Source organism: Pezoporus wallicus, unplaced genomic scaffold, assembly GCF_028554395.1.
Source record: "Pezoporus wallicus isolate ANWC-B61680 ecotype Strahan unplaced genomic scaffold, APGP_CSIRO_Pwel_v1 contig_12974, whole genome shotgun sequence".
Taxonomy (NCBI): Eukaryota; Metazoa; Chordata; class Aves; order Psittaciformes; family Psittacidae; genus Pezoporus; species Pezoporus wallicus.
Window position 1 is genome coordinate 82295 of NW_026638124.1, and position 22442 is coordinate 104736.

The following is a 22442-nucleotide window of genomic DNA, read 5'->3' on the forward strand; positions in this document are numbered from 1 at the left end:
GCTGTGCCGGGGGTGCTGGGGTCCAGGGTTCCCCATTCCCTGCGGTGCTTTGTGCTGCCGGGAGCTACGATGCTCCAGGTCCCTCCCCAAGTGCTGGGAGTACCGTGGGAGCGATGCTTGGCACTGGCTGGGGGCTGCTCCCACCCTGTTCCCTGGCACGGGGCCGGGAGTCACCGGTGCTGCCGGGAGCCCTGACGTCGGGGATGTGCCTCGGCAGGGCCTGGCAGGCGGCCACCCGCACGCATGGACATTCCTCACATAGCTCCGGCGGGTGCCCGGGCAGGCCACGGCGCTTCCTGGCAGCCACGGCCCCGTGCAGCAGCACCAAAATAGTCGCTGGGACCATGCCGTGCCTGCGGCCCGAGTGGGGCCATCACCATCCTTCTGCCCGTGGTGATTCCTAAGGGAAGCCTTTTCCCAGCGGCTGGAGTTCCCTGGGCAGGAGCACGGTGCCCAGTGCCCGGCACGATGCCCCCAGTGTGGGACTGGGTGCTGCGGGCGCTGGGCACAGCCTGATCCCTGCTGCAGGGGTCTGCAGGTTTGTGGGGGGCTGGTTCCCTCCCAGGAGTTTCCCTTATGCCCCCCCAAACACGGGTCTGCAGCCAGGCATTGCTCCCCTCCAGACACACAGAGCTGAGGGGTTATTCCAATGCCTGCTTCACACCCTCACAGCCTCTGGGAGTAGGGAGCCAGGAGACACCCGAGGGAAATCCTCTCCCTCCTCATCTCCTTGCTCTGAGGCCAGGCGGGTGGGTTCTGCACAGGGCAGCCCTGATGGCTCTGGGATGGAGCAGTTAACTCTGGCTGGGGAGGGCAGGACCCTCTCTGCCTTCCTGCTTCCCCCTGCCCCAAGCCTGCTGTGCTCACAGCAGAAGCACCACAAACCCCTTTTCTCACCCCACATCATGCCCTGTTCCTGGAGCCCTTCAAACACCACCTCCACCTTCCCCTCCCCAGACTGGGCTGGGGGCAGGAGGGAAGTGCTGCAGAGCCAGCGCTGCACTTGGGGCTGTGCCAGCGGCCAGCCTTGGCCACCAGCTCTGCTCCTCCACGCCCGGGGCCATGGGCTGCGTCCCACAGTCCAGGGACAGTTTGTGGCTGAACCACGTTCCTGGAGCCCCGAGTGGACCCAGCTGTGCGAGGCTGAGCTGTACCTGAGCAGCACTGATGCACCACGCCTGAGTCACTGCAGGATCACCCCGCACCAGTGGCTCCAGGAAGCCGGTGCTGACGTGGTGTAAACACCATCCTGGCGGCAGCGAGGGCAGAGGCCAGTAGGGAGGTGGGTGACCCTGGGTGGGCCCGAGTGGCCTCAGGGCACAAGGGAGGAAACGAGCCAGATCTGAGGATTTTCATTAAAAAATAGTGCTCTTTATTATAAATTATGGAAACGTTTCCTTTCTGAATATAAATATAAATATGTGCAAAGTTTCATCTGAGTTTTGTTTTGGTTGAATTTTCAAGCATGGTTTTGCTCAGCCCTCGAGGCTGGAGGTGAAGATGGAATCTTTATAAAAGACAGTGATTCACGTTGGCCTGTAAACATCCCTTCGGTTCAAAAAATAAAGTAAAAAAAAGCCAGAAAAACCCAACCACTTCTCCAGGCGGACACAGAAAAGCACTTGTGAGACGATGCACTCCAGGGGCTCCTCCCATGGGAAGCAGTGCCTCTGGAGCAGCCGGGCAGAGGTGGGTGCAGTAACGGTCCGGCAGCAGCGGTGGGGCCCGGGGTGCTCCGTGGGACTCAGCAGCCTCAGGACTCACCATTTCCCCTACGTTTTTTCGGCACATCACCAGGACTGTTATCTCACAGCATCACCAACTGATGTGCAGTGACCCACGGGGCAGGGAGAATATTAAGGCTTAGTGCCCTGGAAAATGGCAAAGAGGGGAAAAAAGGCAGCAACCTCCAAGTCTGGGGCCTGGTGTGAAAGGAGCTTCCACTCACGAGGAGGCAGCAGGAGGTAAAGTACAGTATGGGCAAAAAACACTTTCCCCTTAAAACCGAGGAAAAGCGATGAGGCACTCGCAGGATCCAGTGCGTTCCCTGCTCTGGTGGCAGAGGGGAGCTCTTGCCAGGACACCCCAAGGGGGATGTGGCTGCCGGGGCGCCTGTCCCTCCATACGGCAGGTGCCGTCCTGGCTGCCCAAGTCCGTGGGGGCTTCGCCGACAGAGTCAGCCTCCACGCTGGGCACACTGTAACATCCACACTCTGACCAGAGCAGTCTCCTTCTCCATGGAGAGGGGGTGTCGCACTTCCTCGGGGGGGGGGGGGGTATCCCCCAGCACCAAGGCTCACCCCAGTCCCTCCTTTCCTCCACAGAGGGAGAGGCTTGCCGTGTCCCATGAGGCGTTGTGCCTGTCCCCTGCTCTTGTGCTTGTAGCATGCGATCTCGCTCCACCAGCCCCTTAGAGAGGGGCATCGTACTGGTCCAGGAACTCCTTGATGGGAGCCGGCAGCTGAGTCATCTTCTCGTAGGAGTCCAGGTGCCCGTTGACAGTCTTGCGGCAGAGGTGCTGAAGGGTGGAGACGCTGGAGGAGAGCGGGCGGCTCAGCACCAGAGGGATCTTCTCGCCACCCGAGTAGATGTAGTAGGTGCGCTTGGGGTGCAGGGCCCCCCCCGGCTGCTCGGGCACGGGAGGCATGTAGTGATGCACCAGCTTGAGCACGCAGTCGAAGCGGGGCACGGGTTGGCTGCTGCGGGGGTCGCTCTGCAAGGAGAAGCTGCCACCCTCGCACTGGATGCGCAGGTTCTTGGTGCCCGACTCTGTCTTGACGCTGAGGGTGAAGAAGTGCCTCTGGTCTGAGCTGTCCCTGATGAGGAAGGTGCCGGCAGGCTCAGTGCTCAGCAGCAGGTTGGCCTCGCCTCCCGTCACCGTGCTCCAGTAGAAGCCGCTCTCCTGCAGCTTGCGCACGGTGTTCACCACCAGCTGGTACTCGCTCTTGGAGCTGAACGTCTTGAGGCGCAGGCTGGTGTCGAGGGGGCGGCTCATCCCGGCGGCGGGGAACTTGCTGTGGGTGACCATGGCGCAGGGAGCCAGCTTTGCGTGCTCGGGGTGCTGCTGCCGGGAGCAGCCGCTGCTACACCATCACCTGCAGCAGAGATAACGCTGAGCCTCTGCACCCCCGGATCCCCGTTCCCTTCGCGGGAGCACCGGCAGCGCCGGGCTCCCGTATTCCCCTTCCCCGCAGGGCACCGGCATCGCCTCGCCGGGGAGCACCGCTTCTGCCGGTCCCCGTCTACCTCGCTCACAGGGACGCACCGGCAGCTCTGGACCCTCTCTGTCGCCCTCCCGGGGCACCGGTATCCCCGGCTATCACCCTCCCAGGCAGCACCATCCTCCGGCTACTGCCCTTCCAGGGCATGCCCGGTTCCCCCCCTCCGGGGGTCACCGTGCCACCGGTCCTCGGCTATCACCTTCCCAGGGCACCGGTACCCCCGGCTAACACCCGCTCCAGGGTCACTGCGCCCCAAGTCCTCCGCTACCACCCTCCCGGGGCACCGGCATTCCCGGCTATCCCGCTCTCTGGGGAGCACCGACATCACCACTTCCCGGCTGTCGCCCCTGACGGGGGGGGCACCGGCATTCCCGGTACGGGGCTATCCCTCCCCGCAGGACACACCGGCCCCACGGCCCCCTCCCGGTGCTTGTCCCCGTCCCGTCCCTCCCGCCGCGGGCAGCGCTGTACCTGGGGCTCGGGTGCCGGGGCCGGTCTCGGCGGTGGACGGCGTGGCCCGTGCGCGGCGGCAGACGGCGGCGGAGCTGCCAGGGCCGCCCGGGGAGGCCTCTTATAGGGGGCGCAGAGCCCGCCCTCGGGTTCCTGGAACTGCGCGGCTTCTTGTAACGCTCCCCGGCGCCCTCCCGCCGCCCCGCCCGGCCCGGCCCGCCTCGGCGCGCCGCCAGCCACCGCCGGCCCATTCCGGGCAGCGAGGCCGCCCCCTCCCGCTCCCCTCCACGCTCTTTCCTTCTAAGAAGAGGAGAGTCCTGGCCATGGCCCCCCCGCGCTCCGCGCCCTCCTCTCCCGTGGCCGGCCGGGACGGGCTGCCCCGAGCCCTGCCCCCCCCCGGCAGGGCGGTTGCAGCTGGGGCCCGGGGATGCCGGGGCCCAGGGAGGGCACCGCAAAGCCACCCCCGCGTCTTTGGGGGCACCCCCATTTGGCACCCGATCAGGCAGTGATGGTTTGGACCCGGTTGACGGGGTGCACCGGTTCTGGCATCAGCACATTGCTGGCCTTTGTGTCAAGGTGCCAAGCTGCTGCCAGCAGCGCTGCGCTTCCTAGGGGAGCACTGCGAAATACCCCCCCCCCCCTACTGACACAAGGGGACAATAAGGGGCAGATCCTCCCCCGATGCCGTGCCAGGGGCTTCCAGGAGACGGCCACCCGCCTGAAGACTTGCTCCCGGGCAGCTGTGGCCCTCGAGGGCTGTGGGATGGTGGAGGTAGCCCCAGTGGTGCCTGTGCCCGGCAGCTGGGGGCAGTGCTAGCTCCGGGAGCCCTTGGGTGCTCCGTACGTTCGGCTCTTTGGCACCCGCCGCGGCAGAGGACAGGGGCCCAGGCGCCCATCCGCAGGGGGCGAGCAGCCACAGCCCTGCCGGCCCTTGCCCAATGCCGCGGTGCAGCGGGCTCTGTCCCGAAGGGATTTCTGCACCCCGCTGCGGTGCCCGGGCCTGGCAGGGCAGCAGCGAGCGGTACTGGGGGCACCAGGGCCGCCATCCCCACCTGGTTTCGCTGCATTTTCGTTTGGTGATTGTCGGTGTGGACCCGGGAAACAGCCCCGGCTTTGTCCGCCGGTTTCACACAGTTTAATTTGCCCTGGAGGAGCCGGCGCTGCCGGTCAGGGATAAACTCCAGGCGCGCACTTCTGGGAAGTGAGGCTGCGGTGAACCAGAGGGGCCGGGACGCGGACGAGCTCTGGAGCTCTGCCTGCGGCCGCGGGGCGCGCGTGCAGGGACGGGCGGGACGCTCCAGCCGGGGCGGTGGCTCCGGGCTCCCCGCAGCGGGGCTGCGAGCGGGACCGCGGGGCTCCGCTGGGCACGGGCACGGGCACGGGCACGGGCACGGGCACGGACCCGGACCCGGACCCGGACACGGGCACGGACCCGGCCCAGGCGAGGGGCTCGGCCGCGGGAAGGAGTCGCGTGGGCACGGGTGGCTGTGGGTGACCGGAGGGGCTGACACTGCCGCGACGGCGGTCACGGCTGGCGCGGGGCTCGGGACGCGCCTTGCGAGGGCAGGGAGGGCCCGGACAGCGAGCCCCGGCCGGGCCTTCCCCGGTCCTCGGCTGCGGCCCCTCCCGCCGCTCGGGGCCCTGCGCTGAATGGCGGCGGGGGGGGCGGGCGGCAGCAGCGGCCGCCGGAAGCGGAAGCGCGTGACGGCACGTCGCCATAGTAGCGGCCGGAAGCGGAAGCGTCGCGGGGCTGATGGCGGCGGCGGGGGGTGCGGCGCTGTGGCGGCGGCTCTCGGCCTGGCTGCCGCGGGGCCGCCTGGGCCTGGCCGCGCTGCTCGGCCGCCTCTCGGATCGCCTGTCCCGCGGCCGCGACCGCCGTGCTCGCAGGTAAGGACCGCGCTGAGCGCCCCCGGCGCCGGTTCTGCGTTACCCGGGAGCGTTGCCCCCCACCCGCCGCTTCTCCTGTCCCTGCCGGGTCGGTCCCGTTCCGTTCCTGCCGCTGCGCTTTGCGCTCTCTGCTCGCTTGCAGCGGCCTCAGTTCCCCCGCGGCTCTCAACAAGCGCTGCTCAGCCTCCGCCACGGGACTGCAGGGGTTTGGCTGTGCCCGGGTTGGGGTTTGCCCGTGGAAGGCGAGATCCCCCCGCCTGCCCTAAGGGAGAGAGAGGTGGGAGCAGGGCTCGGCCCGGCTGCGCTGCGGCTGCGCCTGAGCGAGAGAGGTGAGGGGAGCCGGGACCGCGCTCCCTGTGCAGCCACCGTTGTGCTGGAGCAGGTGAGCTGTCAAGCACGCACACGGGGTGTTCTCACCATCATTCTATCATTCCATCTCCCCTGAGCTGCTTCTGCTCTCCTGTTGGCCGCTGCCTTAGTTTTGTGCCTCTTTCTGTGGGGCTCAGCACAGGTCATGCTAAAAGCAAAACGTTAAATACCGAGAGGGGATTGTTTTTCTGTAGAACCACATCCTGGCTTCAGAAATGATCAAACAAAATGCTTTGGAGTTTTTAAAGCTCAGAAACCAGCCTTTTCCCCCAGTCTTCAGGCATTACTTTGCACTGTACTGGTAAGAGAGTGCTGGACAGATGTTATGTGTTTTGGTTTGGGTTTTTAAACCCATTCTGCAGGGGCAGCCTCTCGCATCACAGCACGTCTTCATGCTGCTGCTCTCTGCTCCTTGCTGCTGTCTCATCCCATGTTCTGCCAGATGTTCTTGTTAAGCCAAGGAAATTCTTACCAAGCTTCTCTTTTGGTTTCGTTGGTGTTTTTAATGTAGATCGGTTACTGGCCTGAGCCCTGGAATGAGACATCTGAGCTCAGACACGCGATCTGCAGGTTCCCCGGTGCAGTAACGTCTGTGTGGTGAAAGGACAGCACCGAATCCTGCAGTTTCACTTCACCGTTGGTTCTGCAGATGAGGTTTTGCACCGAAGGAGTGTTTCAGCTCCATCATGAGTCTCAGAACCAAAACCACAACTTTTAAAAATAGAACACACACAAAAAATCCCTCATTTATATTTAGGGTCAACATTGACACAGAAAAGATTCGAGGTGGTTTCTTGTAGTTCCGTTTTCTCTTCCCAGTTAACTCGGTGGTGAGGAGTACGTGGGAAGGGCTCCCCCCACCCCCATTTCTGTTTCTCTGAAAGCTGGTTTGTTGAAGTGTGGAATTTTGGTGATTTCTTCATAGTGTTACAGGGTTCCTGGCTGTGGGGTGTGTTCAGCTGGAAGGATCCTGTGGTGTTTGGGTCGTCACGAGTTCAGTGATGGGTGGGTAGAAGCTGCTGCTTTGGCAGGTGGTTGCTGTCGCATTGTTACTGTTGGCTGCAGCAAAATACTGATTTCTGGGCTAATTATAAAAGCCTCAGGCCTTCAGCACTGAATAAGGTCTGAAATGCCAGTGTTGGATTAAAAGATCAAAGAGTGAGGAGGCAATAAAACTCTTGAGTGCAGAGTTAGTGGGTATCATGCATGTGTTGGGTTAATCTGGAGGCTCAAAACGAACGGTGCTGGTGGCACTCACGGGTTGTACCGGCAGCAGCCAGGAAGGGGCTCTCTCTGGAGCACAGACCACGCGCGGGCACTGCCACTCATGGTTTTCATGCTCTTTGGCTTCTTGGAAATGGCTTCTTGGAATCGTTTCTAGAGAGTGGCTTCTCAGCCACTGGCTTCTGGAAGTGCACGTGGCCAGGATGTACGAGTGGGATTATAAAGAAAATATTTATGTACTGAAACCAGTCTTTCTTGTATTTTCTTTCTGCTTTGATTCTCCTTTTTGACCTCATTAGTGGAACATTTCCATTGCTTTAGCAGCCTGTTGGTAACTGTACAGCTGGTGGGTGTCAAGTCTGAGCCTGGTCCACATGATCCATTGAAAACCACCATCCTAGGAATTCTTGCAGGGATTGACTCAGATTTCTGATGTGATGAATAGTCAGTGACAAAGTAGTGGATTTTCCAGGAAACACAACTGCCAACTGTGGCTTCTGCATAAGGGTGTTCAGAAACCTTGTGAAGATCCAGTGTTTTATCGTGAAGCAAAAGAGTGAAATCATCTTCCTGGAATCTGAGGTCATTTTGGCTTTGGATTGTGGTAAAACCTAAGAGTTCCTCGTAACAAATTCTGGTAAAGGTCGTAAGCGAGTCTCTTTGTGGTGTGTGGTGGGGCAGGCACATGGGGATGGGTCACGGGATGGTGGCTGCCTGTTGGTCCTAAGGATCCAGCCTTCCTCTGGGTGAGACCAGCAGCGTGGTTCTGTCTCACTCCTGCCAGTAGGACCTGCAGGCCAGAGTGTGTCTCTAGTTCAGTCCCTTGCTCACTGATTCCCGCATCTCATGGGAGTTGCTGCTGCTAATTGTGTTGAAATGTGGCTTTGTCATGTGGGCAGCCTCCTGCCAGGGCTTGTTGTGTGACTTGATGAATTTGCATGCACAAAGCCTCCAGAGAAGACAAGATGCCTTGTGCTTCTTTCCCTGCCCCCCACCCCCATCAGCGTGACTGTTGGCAGTAAGTTGGTTTCTTCCCAAAGTGACTTCAGATGAATCAAATTTCTTCTGAAATTCCTTTTTAAAGAATGAGCTTCCTGCTGTTTCCCTTACGGTTCCTTTGAAGTGTTGTGGAAGTCTTGACCCTCTTTTAGTCCTTGTGCAGAGTGCAGGCAGCGTCCTTATACAGGCTGCCCTGTGTTCCTCAGTTGTGGTTATTGGCTTGTACCTGTTGAAACGCACTTGATCACCTGGTCCTTCTGGTGCTGTGACTTCATTGCTTTTGCTGGGACTTGTGCCAGACACTTCTTGTGTTGTGGATCTTTCTTTTTGGATACATGTGAGGGGTTGAGGCATTTTTTCATTTTGTTGAGGAACTTTCAGAGTTCAGCTGGGGTTAAGGAAGGGAAATGGTGTTCTTGCCGTCCTGTGCTGGCCCTGGTTGCAGCTCTTTCTTTCCCTGCTTGGAGGCTAATTGTGGGAAGCGAAGGCTCCATGTAAAGAATTTCCCCATCTTTCTTTCCACAGATCATCATGGCTTCTCCTAGCCCCATTGCTCACCCCTTCTGTTCCTGTGATCACAGCCCCACCTTGTTCCCTCTGTCCAGAAGGAGCACACAGGTTCCAGTGGATTGGGAATCTGGTTCCAGAGTTTGGAATCTCCAGCTCACATATCAAGGTGCTTTCATCCCCAGCTGAATTCTATGAACTCTTGAAGGTAGGTTGTGGGTTCCAAGTTGCAGCTCTCCTGTGCCCTGAATCACAGCAACTTGTGGTCACAAGACCAAGGATGACCCTTAACTTATGTTCTGCTGTTCCCAGGTACAGATAAAATCAGCCAAGCAGCGAGTGGTGATGGCTTCACTCTACCTGGGAACAGGGCTCCTTGAGCAGGAGCTGGTGAGTGTGGAAGGGGTTTAGGAAGGGGAGAAAGTGACTGAAGGGAAGTGTTTGCCTTTGTGACAAGCATCCCGCTCCTGTGGTGGAAGAGCTGTGTGTGAGGAGCAGTTTGTGAGCTCGTAAAGTCCTGAAAACTTTGATACAGGGATTCTCCTCTCCCAGAGAGTTTCGTAGGGTTCCTGGCTGCATTTGGGGTGGAGAGGGAGGAATTTGGAAGGGAGGTTGTTTTTGCATGTAGTTTCTGTTTGAGGCCTAGTATAGAGCCATGGAGCTTCCTCACAGGATAACTAGCCTGAATTTTCCAGCCTGTCAGAAGCTACTGTGAGTGTCCATAGGAGGTTTGTGGAACTGGGATCAGGGGTAAAGGGTTTTTCTGGACATTTCTCTTGAACACAAAGTTGATGTGTGTTCTGCCCCCGAAGTGCAGCAGCAGCTCTGTGCATTCAAGACAGAGGTCAGCTTTGCTTCATGTTGTTTACCTTTTCCGTTTCCTGTTCTTTCCCCTGGAAACAAAAGTGTTATTTGTGAGCCCTTTAAGGCAGAAGCCTGACCTTGGCCGGTTTCTCATGCTAGAATGAAGATTCCACAGCAGGATAAAGGTGGACAAAGGGCTGCCCAGGGCTTTGCCTGGCTTTGTCTGGGCTTGTACACAAGATGTGAGTTTGCATGTGACAAGCAGCCTTGCAGTTAAGGGATGAAGCTGCCTCTGCACCGTTTGTGAGTCGCTCCAGGGTTTCTCCTTGATAATGCAAATCCTGTGTTTCGGGAATGATGGTGGGAATTTTTCTGCTAATATTAATTGCTCTTCAGAGGCTCAAGAATGTGCACATGCAAAATCGATGCCCTTTCATGTATTGCTTTAGGCTGACAGAATAGGGTGCCAGTCTGAGAGATGCAGAGTCTAAACTAGCAGTGATTTGCATGAGTAGGAAAGACTCTTAGCAGGGTGTGGAAGCTTTCATGGCCACCAGCCTCCTGGCTGCTGCGTGCTTTCTTTATAAAGCTTTATTTGCTTTCTGTAACCAGAGAAATGTCTCTCTGCAGGTGGATTGCTTAGAAGAAACACTGGAGAAATCCTTCCAAGCAAAGGGATCGTCTGACCTCAGAGTTTCCATTCTTCTGGACTACACCAGAGGATCTCGGGGTAGGTGTTACAATGCTTTCTTTCTTCAGAGGCTTAGTGTACAGTTAGGCTGCGTAGACTGCTTTTTCAGAGAGAGTTTGTCTTGACCAGTTGGACCTACTTGCTTAAATCATACACCTCTCAAAAGTGGCCTTTTGTGTACCAGGAACTACTTATGCCCAGAAGATCTTCAAGTTGAGCAGCTTTTCTTCTGAAAGAGGTGGTTGGAGCAAGAATGACAGAACTCTGCTCTGTGAAGCTTGTGCTTTTTTGCTTAGTTCACTTGTCAGTGCACTTGCCCTTATCCAACATGCTCTCTTATATTTTCATTTCTAAAAGAAAGTGGAAATTGTCAGAAGTAGCTGTACACCCTTGTGGTGCCTCTTTCTGGCAAGTGTTACTTGTGCAAGTTGTGGCTTGATCAAGAAACTTGGAAGGTGTCAGACCTGCTCAGTGGTGTTTCCAGGACCCTTTCTCAGTGAAGGTGCAGGTCTGAGTGTGGGTTTCAGAACTGACCTAGTGCAAGTGAAAGTGACTGAAAAAGAAATAAAATGGAAAGGGAAGAAATGGAGACAAGTTGAGGGCCAGCAGATGAGCTGGGTGCTCTGAGGGCCAGCAGATGAACTGGGTGCTCATGCTGTGACCAGCTGTGGTGCCATGAGGTATCCCCTGGCTGATGAGATCCCCTCTGTGAAACTCCCCTTGTCTCCCAGGTCGGAAGAATTCCCGGACGATGCTGATTCCATTGCTGCAGCGATTTCCCGAGCAAGTCCGTGTGTCCCTCTTCCACACCCCAAATCTGCGTGGGCTGCTCAGGCTCCTGATTCCAGAGCGCTTTAATGAGACCATTGGACTGCAGCACATCAAGGTCTATCTCTTTGATGATAATGTGATCCTCAGCGGGTGAGTCCTGCCTCTTCAGGCCCTTCCATGCTTCGTTTAGCTGAGGTGTTGAGGCAAGGTGTGCATGCTGCCAGCACTGTCTGAGCGTCATAGCTGCCTCTGGCCGTTCCATAGTCATTGTAGCAATGCTCTTCTGAGATGGAAGAGCAACCGCAGCTCTGCCACATGAGATTTTCATGTGTAAGAGAGTCTTTCTCAAAAGGGAAAGAGAAAGGTTTCTCAAGATTCAAAAGGAAATGGCCAGTTTGTATTTAAGTTATGTTCAGAGTGAAATCTGTGATGGGCCGAGGTGTTCAGGATCACAGGCCTATGCTCAGTTCTGGAACTCAACTCTTCTTTTTCTCTCCTAGTGCAAACCTGAGTGATTTGTACTTCACCAATCGCCAGGACCGCTATGTTCTCCTGCAGGACTCTCCTGAGATCGCAGACTTCTTCACGGAGCTGGTGGATGCAATTGGAGACGTGTCCCTGCAATTGCAGCGAGATGATTCAGTGCAGATGATGGAGGGGATGGTGCACCCCTACCAGGGTAGGAGGGAGTTCTCTTACCTGGTTGGAGGGTATGGTCCAGAGGAGGGGGGTGACAGTTGGAGCTGATGGATGTTGAACTCCATCCATTGGCAGGTTGCTGGGTGTCTGACCATTGTTACCAGGCTCAAGGGTGTCCCATTTCTGTGACACCCATTGCTGGAATCAGGTTTGCTCCAGTTCTGAGATTGGGTCTTTTGGGGTGTTCCTAGCACAGTGGCTGTCACCAGATCACCTGGCAGAGGAGAGAACTGGCCCTGTACCTGTCTCATTGCTTGTTTGTAATTCTGCTGATGACCTTAAACAAGAACTTAAATTCCTTGAGAGGTTCTTTCTGGTTTTGATACTAATAGCTGTAAAATGCCAGATGTTCTGTGTGTACATAATGTGAAACTTTCATCTGTTTTTGAGACTTGGGGAGGAAAGTTGTGCGGTCTCTGTGTTAGCTCCTTTATATTCTCATGTTGGTGTCCCATCAGTAGTTTTTCCTGCTACATGATAGGTGATATGTAGGTCTGTACCTTTAGGTCTGAAACCCAGTGTCATGTGTTTTTCCTGCAGGGGACAAGGTGGCTTACTGTGAGATAGCAAATCGGAAGGTCATGGAGGTGATCAACTCTGCCAGGACCCGGCAAGAGCTCCTTCATGCAAAGACTTTCCACAGCAGCCAGCAAGGCAGCTCCTTGTTATCCCAGAAGGGCTCTCAAGCATCCAGGGATCTGAAACCAGAACCCGACACCTGGATCTATCCCTTAATTCAAATGAAACCTTTTGGGATTCAAATAGATGAGGTGGTCACGGAGACGCTGCTGACAGAGGCTGAGCGGGACGCCAGGATATACCTCACCACTGGCTACTTCAACCTGACCCAAGCGTACATGGACCTCATCTTGGGCACGAGGGCTGAGTATCGGATCCTCCTGGCCTCACCGGAGGTGAATGGGTTTTTTGGTGCCAAAGGGGTGGCAGGTGCCATCCCTGCTGCCTACGTTTACATAGAACACCAGTTCTACAGTGAGGTCTGCTACCTCCACCAGCAGGAGAGGGTCCAGCTGCAGGAGTACTCGAGGGCCGGGTGGACTTTCCATGCCAAAGGTAAGATGTCCTTCCCCAGGAAGATTAGTTCAGAGGTGTTTGAGGCTTGTGCATACTTGGATTGTGCAACTGGTGAGGAGATGGCTGAGTGCTGGGTCTGGACTTGACCTCCAAAATACTCATCCAGCGGTTGAACATCTTGTGTAAACCTGGGAGGTTTGGATCACTCAGGGCACAACCATGCAAAGTCATGTCTTGCCTCTGGATTTCTCATTTGAATATAGACCCAGAGATTATCCAGGAACTGTCCCATGGTGACAGTACTTTACTGTCACCATGGGGTGATGAGAGGCTTAATGTGAAAGCATCTGGACGTGTTTATGATCACAGTAACTGGTGACTGTGGTGACTGTGCTGGGGCCCCCGGGGTGCGATCTGTAGCAGGAGCAGGAAGAGAACTTGCTGGTGCCTCCCTAGGGGTCCTGGGTGCTGTGTTCTCGTGGCAGCAGGTTTTCACAGGGATAATACAGGTGTTAAGGAATTTGTACCACCTTCTGTTCAGGGCATACAGAAAAGTGCAGCACAGTGAGTAACTGCACCCGTGTGCCTGCTGGGAGCTGAAGGGGAAGTTGCTGAGAAATGCATGTTGCTTAAAAAATGTAGTTAATAACAAACAAAGGTAATTAATACCGCTAGCATGGTCTGCTGCAACACCTCAGATTCTTTCCTGCTTGATAGATATGTACAGCCTTCACAAGCTCAGTGCCACCTTGATCAGAGCATGAGTGTTTCCCCCAACTGGTTGTTGCTGGTTGTGTCTCCAAATTCTCCTTCCAGAAAATGCAGCCCTTGACTCTTACGTTCTCCTACTTTAGATGCAGTAGGAGGTATTTGATTGCTCAGTAATAGATTTTAATGATGTGAATAACTTAGGAAGTCTAATGGAAGGGTTATTGGTTTAGAGAAGACTGATGCCTGTGACACTTCATAACTGTCGAGGTTCTCAGGGTCTTCCCACATGGAGGTGCCCCAGTGGAACTCCTCACAAAATGACTTGGTCTCAGGCTCAGGCAGCCCTTGGCCGAGTTGACATCTTTGCCATGTTCTGTTTCTCAGATCTCCTGCAAGCAGAGCTCTGGGCTGTGTCACGGTGTCACTTCCTGTGATGGTTCAGTGCTCCCCTTGGACAGCAATTCCTGTAAGCAGTTCCCAGCTTGGCAGTAATTTCCGTGAGCCATTCCTCAGCCCATTCCTCAGCCGTATGGTGCTGAGGGACATCCCCATTGTTTGCAGCACGTGGGATTTGGGCACTGGAGGATGCAGCCCCCAGGCTCTGGCCTGTTTCTTTTCTGAAGTTGTTCTCCTCTGTTTATTTAAGGAGGCAAGTGCTCATGACTGTGGGGATGCCTCTGTGTGCCCCGCTTCCTGCAGGGCTGCCCAGAGCAGGTTCAGAAGTGGCAGGGAGAGAAATCTGCTCAGGCTTTCTCTTCACTCAAGAAAACACACAAGTGTTACTCGCTGCCTCTGTGTTGAAACTACAAACCTTCCTAAGGAGTGTTGTGCCCCTCCTGCAGCGAGACCGGTCACTCTGTCCAGTAAACCCTTATCTCAAGTCCAGGGCCTGAAGGAGGTGCCTGCCTGGGAAGTCCTGTGTGGTCTGTCTTCCAGGAAGCACATGCTGAAGTGATCTGTGGCTCACAGGTTCCCCCCTTGCTGGGCACTGCTGACTCCAAGTGGGATTTTGTGGTTTGGTGTGGATTGAGCTCGGGCATGGGCTGCTTTTCCAAGCTACCAAAGTGTTTGTGGCAGCTAGTCCCTTCTTGGGCAGCTGTGCCTTCCAGAGAGGTGCTTTGGGCTCTGTCTGTGTATGGTATTCGCTAGAGAGGAAGTTCAGGAGGTCCCGTGCCTGGCAGGAGGGATGTTGGAGGTGTGTGCTGCCTTTGCAGGGCTGCAGGGATCAGCGTGTGGCTCCTTTCCCTGACACGCTCTGCCCCTTGGCGCGTGTTTGATTCATTCTGCAAGAGTCACCCAGTGTGAGTGAAAGAGAGTACAGGGCGGAAGAGGGAAAAGGAGGAAACCTTGGAGACAGATGGAGGGCAGTTGCACATGGAGCCTGGCTGCTGAGAGGACGTGAGATCTCCAGCAGCCCATAGTGCCCATTGATACTTCCTTTTTGGGCTTAGACAAGACACCCCTTTGTCTCCTGTAGGATACCCCTCCAACTCCTCTTAAAACATTTTGTGTCCTCAGGCACAACAACCACCAGGGTTCTGACTGTCCTTGGGTTTGTTCAGTGCAGAGCTCTGCGGGAGTGGGAAATACAAACCCCTGCAATGAGAGGGGCTACCTGAAGCCTCCCTGCACATCCACCCATCTTGTGCTGTGTGGCTGTACGTGCTGGTGGGGGTGACGCAGGACCCCTCACGATTAGATCCCTTCCATGCAAGTGGGATGACAGTGCCGGGCAGGTGCCTGTTTGCACGAGATAAACCTGTATGACTGCTCGTGAACGGTGGCTGGGAAATGGCTCTTCCCCTTTCTGGAAAGGTGAGTCACTGTTTGAGCAGATCCTGCCAGGTGGCTGTAAAGTCAGAGACACCCTGAAGCCTTGGTGCTGCCACGTGACTGCTCCGAAGGAGCGAGGAGCATGTTCCTGCACCGGGCAGAGCCTTGTGCTGCCCTGAGCCCAGCACTGGGCACCGTGGCGGTGGCAGTGGGGTGGCAGAACTTGATGGGTCTCGCTCCCCCTCAGTTGCTTTGTGGGGTGTCCCAAAGCCCCCCGTGTCAGAACCAGTCTCTCTGGGGGGGGTGACTTGTGCAGGAGCCAGTGGTGCCTGTGGTTTGGCCAGTGCCAGCGCTGTGCTGGGACATGTAACTGAAAGTGGCAGCGATGCTGCTGACTGCAATGTGGGGGCTGGGAGGAGGTTACAGGAACCAGCAGTGAATCGGCAGTGTCTTACTCAAGGCATTCTTGGAACTGCTCTGGGGTTGAGTTAGGAAACCTGCTGCTATTTTAAGGACTAGGTGGTTTTTATGCCACAGTTTCTTTGTTGTAGTCTTTGTGTGACTTGCAGTAGGGATAAGCCATCTATCAGGGACGTGCCCAATGCTGTTCTAAGTGCTTGTGCTGTGCTGAGTGGAGAGCAAACACTCCTTGGGTCCATTTATACCCAGGAATGGCTGTATGGGCTCTCCTGGGCAACAGCCCTGGCTCTGCTGTGGCATCCCTGCCGTGCTGCAGTGGGTGTTAAGAACAGCGTGGTGTTTCCATCTTGTGCTGGAAAAGAGAGTCCTGGGTTGTGTCACGCTTGCCTTTGTTGCACTGGTGAATTCGTGTGTGAGCTGCAGTGGTGAGTGGGCTTGGGAGTCCTGCACCCTGGCAAGAGTGATTTCATCTTCAGTGGCTGCGCAGGAAGTGAGTGGGTGCAATAGTTTGCACTTCTCTTACGAGTCTTTATTTCATGTGAATTCACCTGTCAGAGCAGGAGATGCCTCTTCATACGCTGCCGTGTGCAGCTTTGGGAGGGGGTCAGTCAATGGGTGACTGACCGTGCTGCTCTCTGGGCTGGTCCAGACCTGCCCTGTGCTCTGTGTCAGTTTTGCTTCACTGAAACCCAGTTTGTCTCATTTCAGCATTTCTGGGATATGCTGTGGTGCAAAACAACCTGTAACTTGATGATGGTGACTTATTCTGGGTTATTTGGGGCCCCCATGCAGTGTATGTACATTCCTGAGCACGTGTCCCAAGGGTGGCACTGGGTGTGGTGCAGCCCTCTAAGGGCACCCATGTTTGAACAGCACAAGCTGTGCCAGGGTCCTCCAAGGTTCATATGAAGATTTGCAAGATCATTGCAAGGAAGCTCCTGTTGTGTCCTGATCTTTCATGGTGACTGTCATCTAATGTGCTTGGCTCATTCTAAGCACATGTGTGAAGCTGCCCCAGTCACATCCTTTGTCTGCCAGGCTTCCTTTCCTCTCCTGTTTTCCCTGCAGGCCTCTGGCTGTACCTGGCAGGAAGTGATCTTCCCTGCCTCACCCTCATTGGCTCTCCTAATTTTGGATATCGATCAGTTCATCGTGACTTGGAAGCTCAGGTCGCGATAGTGACCGAAAACAAAGCTCTGCAGCAGCAGCTCCACCAGGTGAGTGGCTCATCCTGGGGGGATGACGGGGATGTTGTGCTGCTGCCTGTCACACAGGGAATGCTGGTGACACAGTTGCAATAAAATCCTACAGCTGCAATAATTCTAAACGTCCTTGAGCAGAGGAAATCTCAGGAGCTGTCAGTTAAGTGACTATTGATGAGATGCCTGCTGCAAGTGCCTGTTTCTGGGAAATGGAGACAATAATGGGAAAGAACATGTGTCCCCAGTGAACTCGAGCATCAGGAGTGCTCAGGCACTGGATGCTGAGCCATGGCAAGCAGGGAGGATGTGCTTGCTCCTTGCTGCTCACACAGCACGTTCCTGGGCCTCAGCCCCAATGTTTGGGCACAGCCAAAGTCTCACTGTGCTTGAGGGTATGAGGTCAGGCCCCTGGAATTGCTCATCTTGGACTTGTGGAGGGTTTTGTTTCTGGGGCATGTGGGAACTGCTTTGTAGGAATATGAAAGCCAATCCTTCCTTTAGCTTTTGAGTGGCTCTGAGGAGGTGAGCAAAGGCCGGACTTTTAGTGTAGCTTCTGCAAGAAGAGGGTTTCTGGTCTGGTTGGATTGCCCATGAAATTACATGACGCAATATAATCTTGAATGATAATATGGCAGTCTTGGCACAAACTGCCGCAGAAAAATTATGGACTCAGTCCGAGATCAATGGGGTCAGACCAAAGCCGTTTATTATAGCGTATCAATCCTTTTTATGCTGTTTCTCTGCCTCGGCTTACAATAGCTTGCTGTATTACAATCAGATACATTTTCTTGTAATACACCACAACTACGGTTACATTTACAATAGCTCGCTGTATAATATTTGGATACATCATCAATAGCTCACTGTAGTATAATTAGATACATGTTCAATAGCTTGTTGTATGATGATTGAATACATATACAATAGCTCAGTATACTATGCTGTGATACATATTCCTGCAGCACACAGCAACTAGTAACAATAAGCTTATGAGAACTTAACCTTTAAAATTTGCTACCAGTCCACTATTTCGTATCTTAGCACAGTCCAGTTTCTTCTTATCTTGCTTGCACTGCTACTTTTGCTACTGCTACTTTTGCTCTTTACCTACTTCATCCTCAGTTCATGTTGAGCTCCAGGTAGGCACTTGCTGACTTGGGAATGTGGCCATTCTTTGCTGAAAATCCATCCACAACAAACATTTTTCAGTGGATTAGTGCTCAGTGTCCCAGTTTGGTGTGGTTTTTTTTATTTAGTATTATGATTTTTAACTGGGCAACTTGGACTGCTCAGCACTTGCTGCTTCTCTAAATCCTGTCTGTCTTGACTCTGAACCTTCCGCTGGAACTGACTGTCCAAAGTATTTCTCATGTAGAGTTCTGATTCAAAACAAATTGGTGTGGTTCTTCTGTGTGTGACTTAGGGATCTCAAAAGTGTATCCTGTTAAGCCTAGCCCTGGCGTAAGCAGGCACAGTTGTCTTCAAGATCAATGGGAATTGCCCTGTTGCATCAGGGCTCTTCCACAGGATGAGTCAGAGTCTGTCTAATCAAAAACAATTCTATTACTGGAAGAGTTGCTCGAATATTTCAGTTCATGTCTTGCCTCTGCTTGTTTCTAATGGAAGGGAAGAATCAATGAAAATATGACAAAGGAATTTTCTCAGGCGGTGCTGCAGTGATCTCATTGAAAGGGCTTTAAACCATTCCCATTTGCTGGAAGCTGATTTTGAGGTTGGCTGTTTGTTTACTGTACTGTGATCTTTATTTAGAAGACTTAATACATTCCTGGGGTGCTGCCATGAAATCACTTTGTCCATGTAACATCCAGTTCCACTGGAAAGTGCTGCTGAGCTCTGGGCTTGGGTGTCTCTGGGTGCTCCCTCAATGAACTGGTCTCTCTTCCTGTGATCAGACAACCTCATTGCACTGGCTGACCATGGGGCACGACCTCAGACCAGGGCTGGCTGGAGCACTTGGAGATTCAAAAGTCAGACTGATTTGGCACACACATGTCTTCCTTCTGTTGTTGGTTCACCTTTTTGGTATTACTCTCCACTGCTTGGTTCCTGCTTCCCTACTCCACTCTCAGTTTATACCCAGTGCAGAGCCTGTTCTGTTGATTGTGACAGCTTAGCTAACGAGAAACAGATTATGAACAGATTTACAGGCTGCTCTTTGTTTGCCTGTACCTCTCAGCCTGTCTGCTTTTGATAAGAGAACCGCTTCTACCTTTGATCAAAGAGCTGCTCTCACGTGTGATGTGAGTGTGTATTATCATGGTGACAGTTCATTTCCTCCAGCAGCACTGTGTACACATGGGAGAAGCCAAAGTGTTTTTGGTAATTCAGTTGAAATCACTTCTGCACCTTCGGTTGAAACATGGTGCTTGGGCTGTGTCTAGAAAGAGCTGCAAAACCATGTCTCAAGGCTGTGGGCAGGTTTCCTCTCCTGGCAATTGCAGTGAGGGACTCAGGAGCTTTCTGAAACAGAAGCTCAGCTCTCCTGCAGCTGTGGGGCACAGCAAGGCAAACCCTCCTGCCTTTGCTCTTTGTGGAGTTTAAGTTGCTAATTCTTGAGGTTTTATTATTGAGTGTACTAAGAGTCATGGGGGGATGTGCTGTGGCAGCAGATACGAAGGCAGATCCTGTGCTGGCCCCTCTGTGGTGTAGTTGTGCTGCATGGAATGAGGCTCTTTATGTGCAGGCTTGAAGAGAAATGATACACCTTCTTGGCAGGGGCCATGGCCAGTTTTATCTGAGTATTCACTTTTCCTCCTAAAGGCCATTACATGATTTAACACTTAGGATTCACTGGGATGATGTTTCTTTCCCTGTACAGGAGCAGGAGCAGCTTTACCTCTGCTCAGGTGTAGTCTCATCATCAACATTTGAGCAGCCAAATCGTTACGTGAAGCTGTGGGTGAAGCTGGTAACACCTCTGATCAAGAATTTCTTTTGAAAGAAGAAAAGTTGCTGCTTTGGGTGAGTTTTCTGCCATTCTTATGGGGAATTTATATTGCACTGACTGCAGTTAGGAAGTACACATGATGGAAATATGGATGATGTGAGGAAAAACCTGGCATCTTTTCTGAGGTACTTGCCTCTGACTAGAATCATTGTGCAAGGTCTCTGTCGGGTTTCATCTGGAATTTCTGGAAGGGTCAGTGAAAGAGAAGCCTACAAGGGTATTTCCCATGCATAGGAATAAAACTTCCAGTTCTGAAATGTCCCTTTCAGAGTTGTGTGGGGAGGAATTGTGTTCAATAGAAAACAATGTTGGAATATTTAAAATGCATTATCACCTTTTTATCTGATCCCTGTTTTGTTTTCCCCTGTAGATGTTGGTTAACAGGGGCAGTTGTTTTACCTTGTCTGTTCCATACAGTGCCCTGGATGTGCCTGGCTGTTCAACCACCCACTGACTAACTGGAGCCCTCCTGAGCTTCCTGGAACTGCTCCTAGATTTCTCTCTGTGCTGTGCACAGGTCATGCAGTTGGCACTTCAGTCTGTGTCCTTGATGCTGAGGGTTCACACACCCATTGTATTTACATATATTTCCCTCCATCTCTGGGGACCCCTTTAATGTACATGTTACAATGTGTTACGAGTGTCTTTCACGAATTATGGAGAGGCCTGAGAGGACCTTTGGTGCTAATGTGAATTTTGGAGGCTTCCCCCTTGCTGAGAGCGGGAGGCTGAAACCATAAAAATGTGCTGTACAGAAGACAGAGTGCTGTGAGGAGGAAGGGGATGGGGTAGTTGCTTGCAGTTGTTCTGTTTGGTTTCCTCCAGTGGTCTGGCTCCCGACCAGCACTTTATCAGAAACCACCAATTGAAACCCAGCATCCGTCAGGAGAAACCCCATGTCCTGAAGGAGCAGGTTCACCATGACAGCAGCCCCAGCACGGCTTTATTGATACTTTGCTAAAATACTTTGGTACAATCAACCTTAGCCTAAGTTACACAACACTGAGTTATTTTTGCAAGTAAAAGGATCCACTTCAGCTCTGTAAGAGCAGAGCCACACCAGCAAGGACCCACTTAGCAGCTTTCTCTTTTGTCTTCAGGTTAAAGGTCCAGACGTAGGTGGGACCTCGCGTTCGTGTCTTATAGACAGGACATTCGTAGATGTTCTTGGTGTCCACGCGGTCCCCAGGGATGGCTCTGATGAGCATGACTGGCATCATGGGCGTCAGCTCCTTCAGCCGCGAGTCTGCGATCGTACCCGAGGAGATGTCCCAGCGCGCACCTGCAATGACACCACAGCGGCAGCGTCCTGGCTCTGCCCTGCCTGTGACACTGTGGGGTGCTCTCATAGCTGCTGGGGGGAGGGAAGGAGCTGCTGTAGCAGCAGTCAGGGAGGGAGTTGCAGCCATGGTTGGGACGAACATGTTCTCATCTCCCTGGGACTCATGAATGCATTTTGCCTTATACCTGTGGGATGGCAAATAAATTCTGTCCCCACTCATCCCCTCAGCATGGGTTTGCATGAACAGTGCATGGCCCAGGGTGGCACTTGGCCGTGGTGGGAGCCATGCTAAGCTGTCTGTGAAATGGGCCCCTTTGGTGCTCTGCTGCCACTGCCCTCTCATTCCCCCTTGCTTTTTAGCAGGAATTATTTTAGGTTCTGAGGTTCCTGATTTGTCTTGCTCTCACATCAAATACAATATAATACATTTACTTTAGTAACCATGTAGCTTCAGCCACCCCAGTCCCCAGGTTTATGACACTCAATTTCCAAACCCCAAGTGTCTGGTTTGTGACCGGGCGGGTGCTGCCCTCAGCTGGTGTGTCCCGGGACTCAGAGTGTGAGCCTGGACTCAAGGCTCTGCTGCATACCAAGGGCTGTGCACATGGGAGTAAACCAGTGAGTAGCAACAGCCTGAAGGATTTTTAAGGCTGCACTGGCCTTTCTCCAGGTCTCAGCCATCTAAAGGATGCAGTCTTTTACCTTCCATGAACAATCCATGCACGTAGGAGCCTTCTCGGGGCGGTGCTGTTATCTCCTCATGGTTTTTCGTGGTCACGTCCACTGCGAGGCACATCTTGTCCAGTGGCCACTCATTTTTCCTGGCCATGGACTGCATGATGGCCGTGAGGAAGGACTGGGGGTTGAAGAATCCTGCCAGCCACACTGTTGCAGGCAGCACAAAGTCTGTTGTCCACACTTCCAGTTCCTGAAAAATAAAATTAGCAGAGAGTGAAATGTGTGCTTTGAGGAGCAGAACAGCGCTGGGAGCAGGGACAGACAGAGGTGATGCTTCACAGGCCCCTACACAAATGTCTAGCATCTTCTAGCCGGGGACACGGGGCTGGAGGTGGGTAGTAGTGAATCAGTGGCAGCCTCCTCTGCAGCAATGGAGCTGAACCCTTCACGTGGTTCGCAGGAGATGCTGCTGTTATTTTTTTAGCAAAGGTACATTTAAATAGATGGTTTTATGAATGATTTTTTTTCTTCTGAGGCATATAAAGCTCTGACGGGGTTAACGATGTTCTTTCTTTGGAAATGGTGATATACTCTAATGGGGAACCCTTCTCAAACCTCTGCTCTTGTTCTTGGGTAAGAGGCCACTGCAGGTAAATCCAATGGCTTAATATTGAAAAATAAAGCAGTCAACCACTGTACACCGATGGAGGTGACCCCTGGTCCTGTGTGGTGTCTGCTTGCTCTCTAAGCT

At 53.7% G+C, this 22442-nt stretch overlaps 4 protein-coding genes across 6 annotated transcripts in view; 2 read left to right on the plus strand and 2 right to left on the minus strand.

The window, feature by feature from the left end:
- ARL16 (ADP ribosylation factor like GTPase 16) overlaps positions 1–22442 on the plus strand; it is a 251534-nt gene that overhangs the window by 35630 nt on the left and 193462 nt on the right. The gene's annotated exons all lie outside the window — the stretch shown is intronic.
- SOCS3 (suppressor of cytokine signaling 3) lies at positions 2093–4738 on the minus strand. Of its 2 annotated transcripts, none has more exons than XM_057409651.1 (2): positions 4724–4738; positions 2093–3095 (listed from the first exon to the last, which is right to left on the minus strand). In XM_057409651.1, the coding sequence occupies exon 2, from the start codon at positions 3026–3028 to the stop codon at positions 2411–2413; it is 618 nt and encodes a 205-aa protein (XP_057265634.1). In that variant the 5' UTR covers positions 3029–3095; positions 4724–4738; the 3' UTR covers positions 2093–2410. The 2 variants fall into 2 exon arrangements, with proteins under 2 accessions (XP_057265634.1, XP_057265633.1); XM_057409650.1 differs by lacking the exon at positions 4724–4738 and adding an exon at positions 3693–3728.
- Positions 5425–22404, plus strand: PGS1 (phosphatidylglycerophosphate synthase 1). Of its 2 annotated transcripts, none has more exons than XM_057409617.1 (10): positions 5425–5558; positions 8676–8865; positions 8970–9047; positions 10092–10191; positions 10884–11073; positions 11424–11602; positions 12163–12696; positions 16630–16778; positions 19603–19745; positions 20832–22404. In XM_057409617.1, the coding sequence occupies exons 1-9, from the start codon at positions 5425–5427 to the stop codon at positions 19720–19722; spliced, it is 1674 nt and encodes a 557-aa protein (XP_057265600.1). In that variant the 3' UTR covers positions 19723–19745; positions 20832–22404. The 2 variants fall into 2 exon arrangements, with proteins under 2 accessions (XP_057265600.1, XP_057265601.1); XM_057409618.1 differs by lacking the exon at positions 20832–22404 and adding an exon at positions 20149–20754.
- Positions 20766–22442, minus strand: part of DNAH17 (dynein axonemal heavy chain 17) — a 33370-nt gene continuing 31693 nt past the window's right edge. The window contains exons 80-81 of the mRNA XM_057409654.1: positions 21716–21941; positions 20766–21013 (exon numbers count right to left, since the gene is read on the minus strand). Of these exons, the coding sequence (XP_057265637.1) occupies positions 20766–21013; positions 21716–21941 (474 nt within the window). The remainder of the gene's footprint in view (positions 21014–21715; positions 21942–22442) is intronic.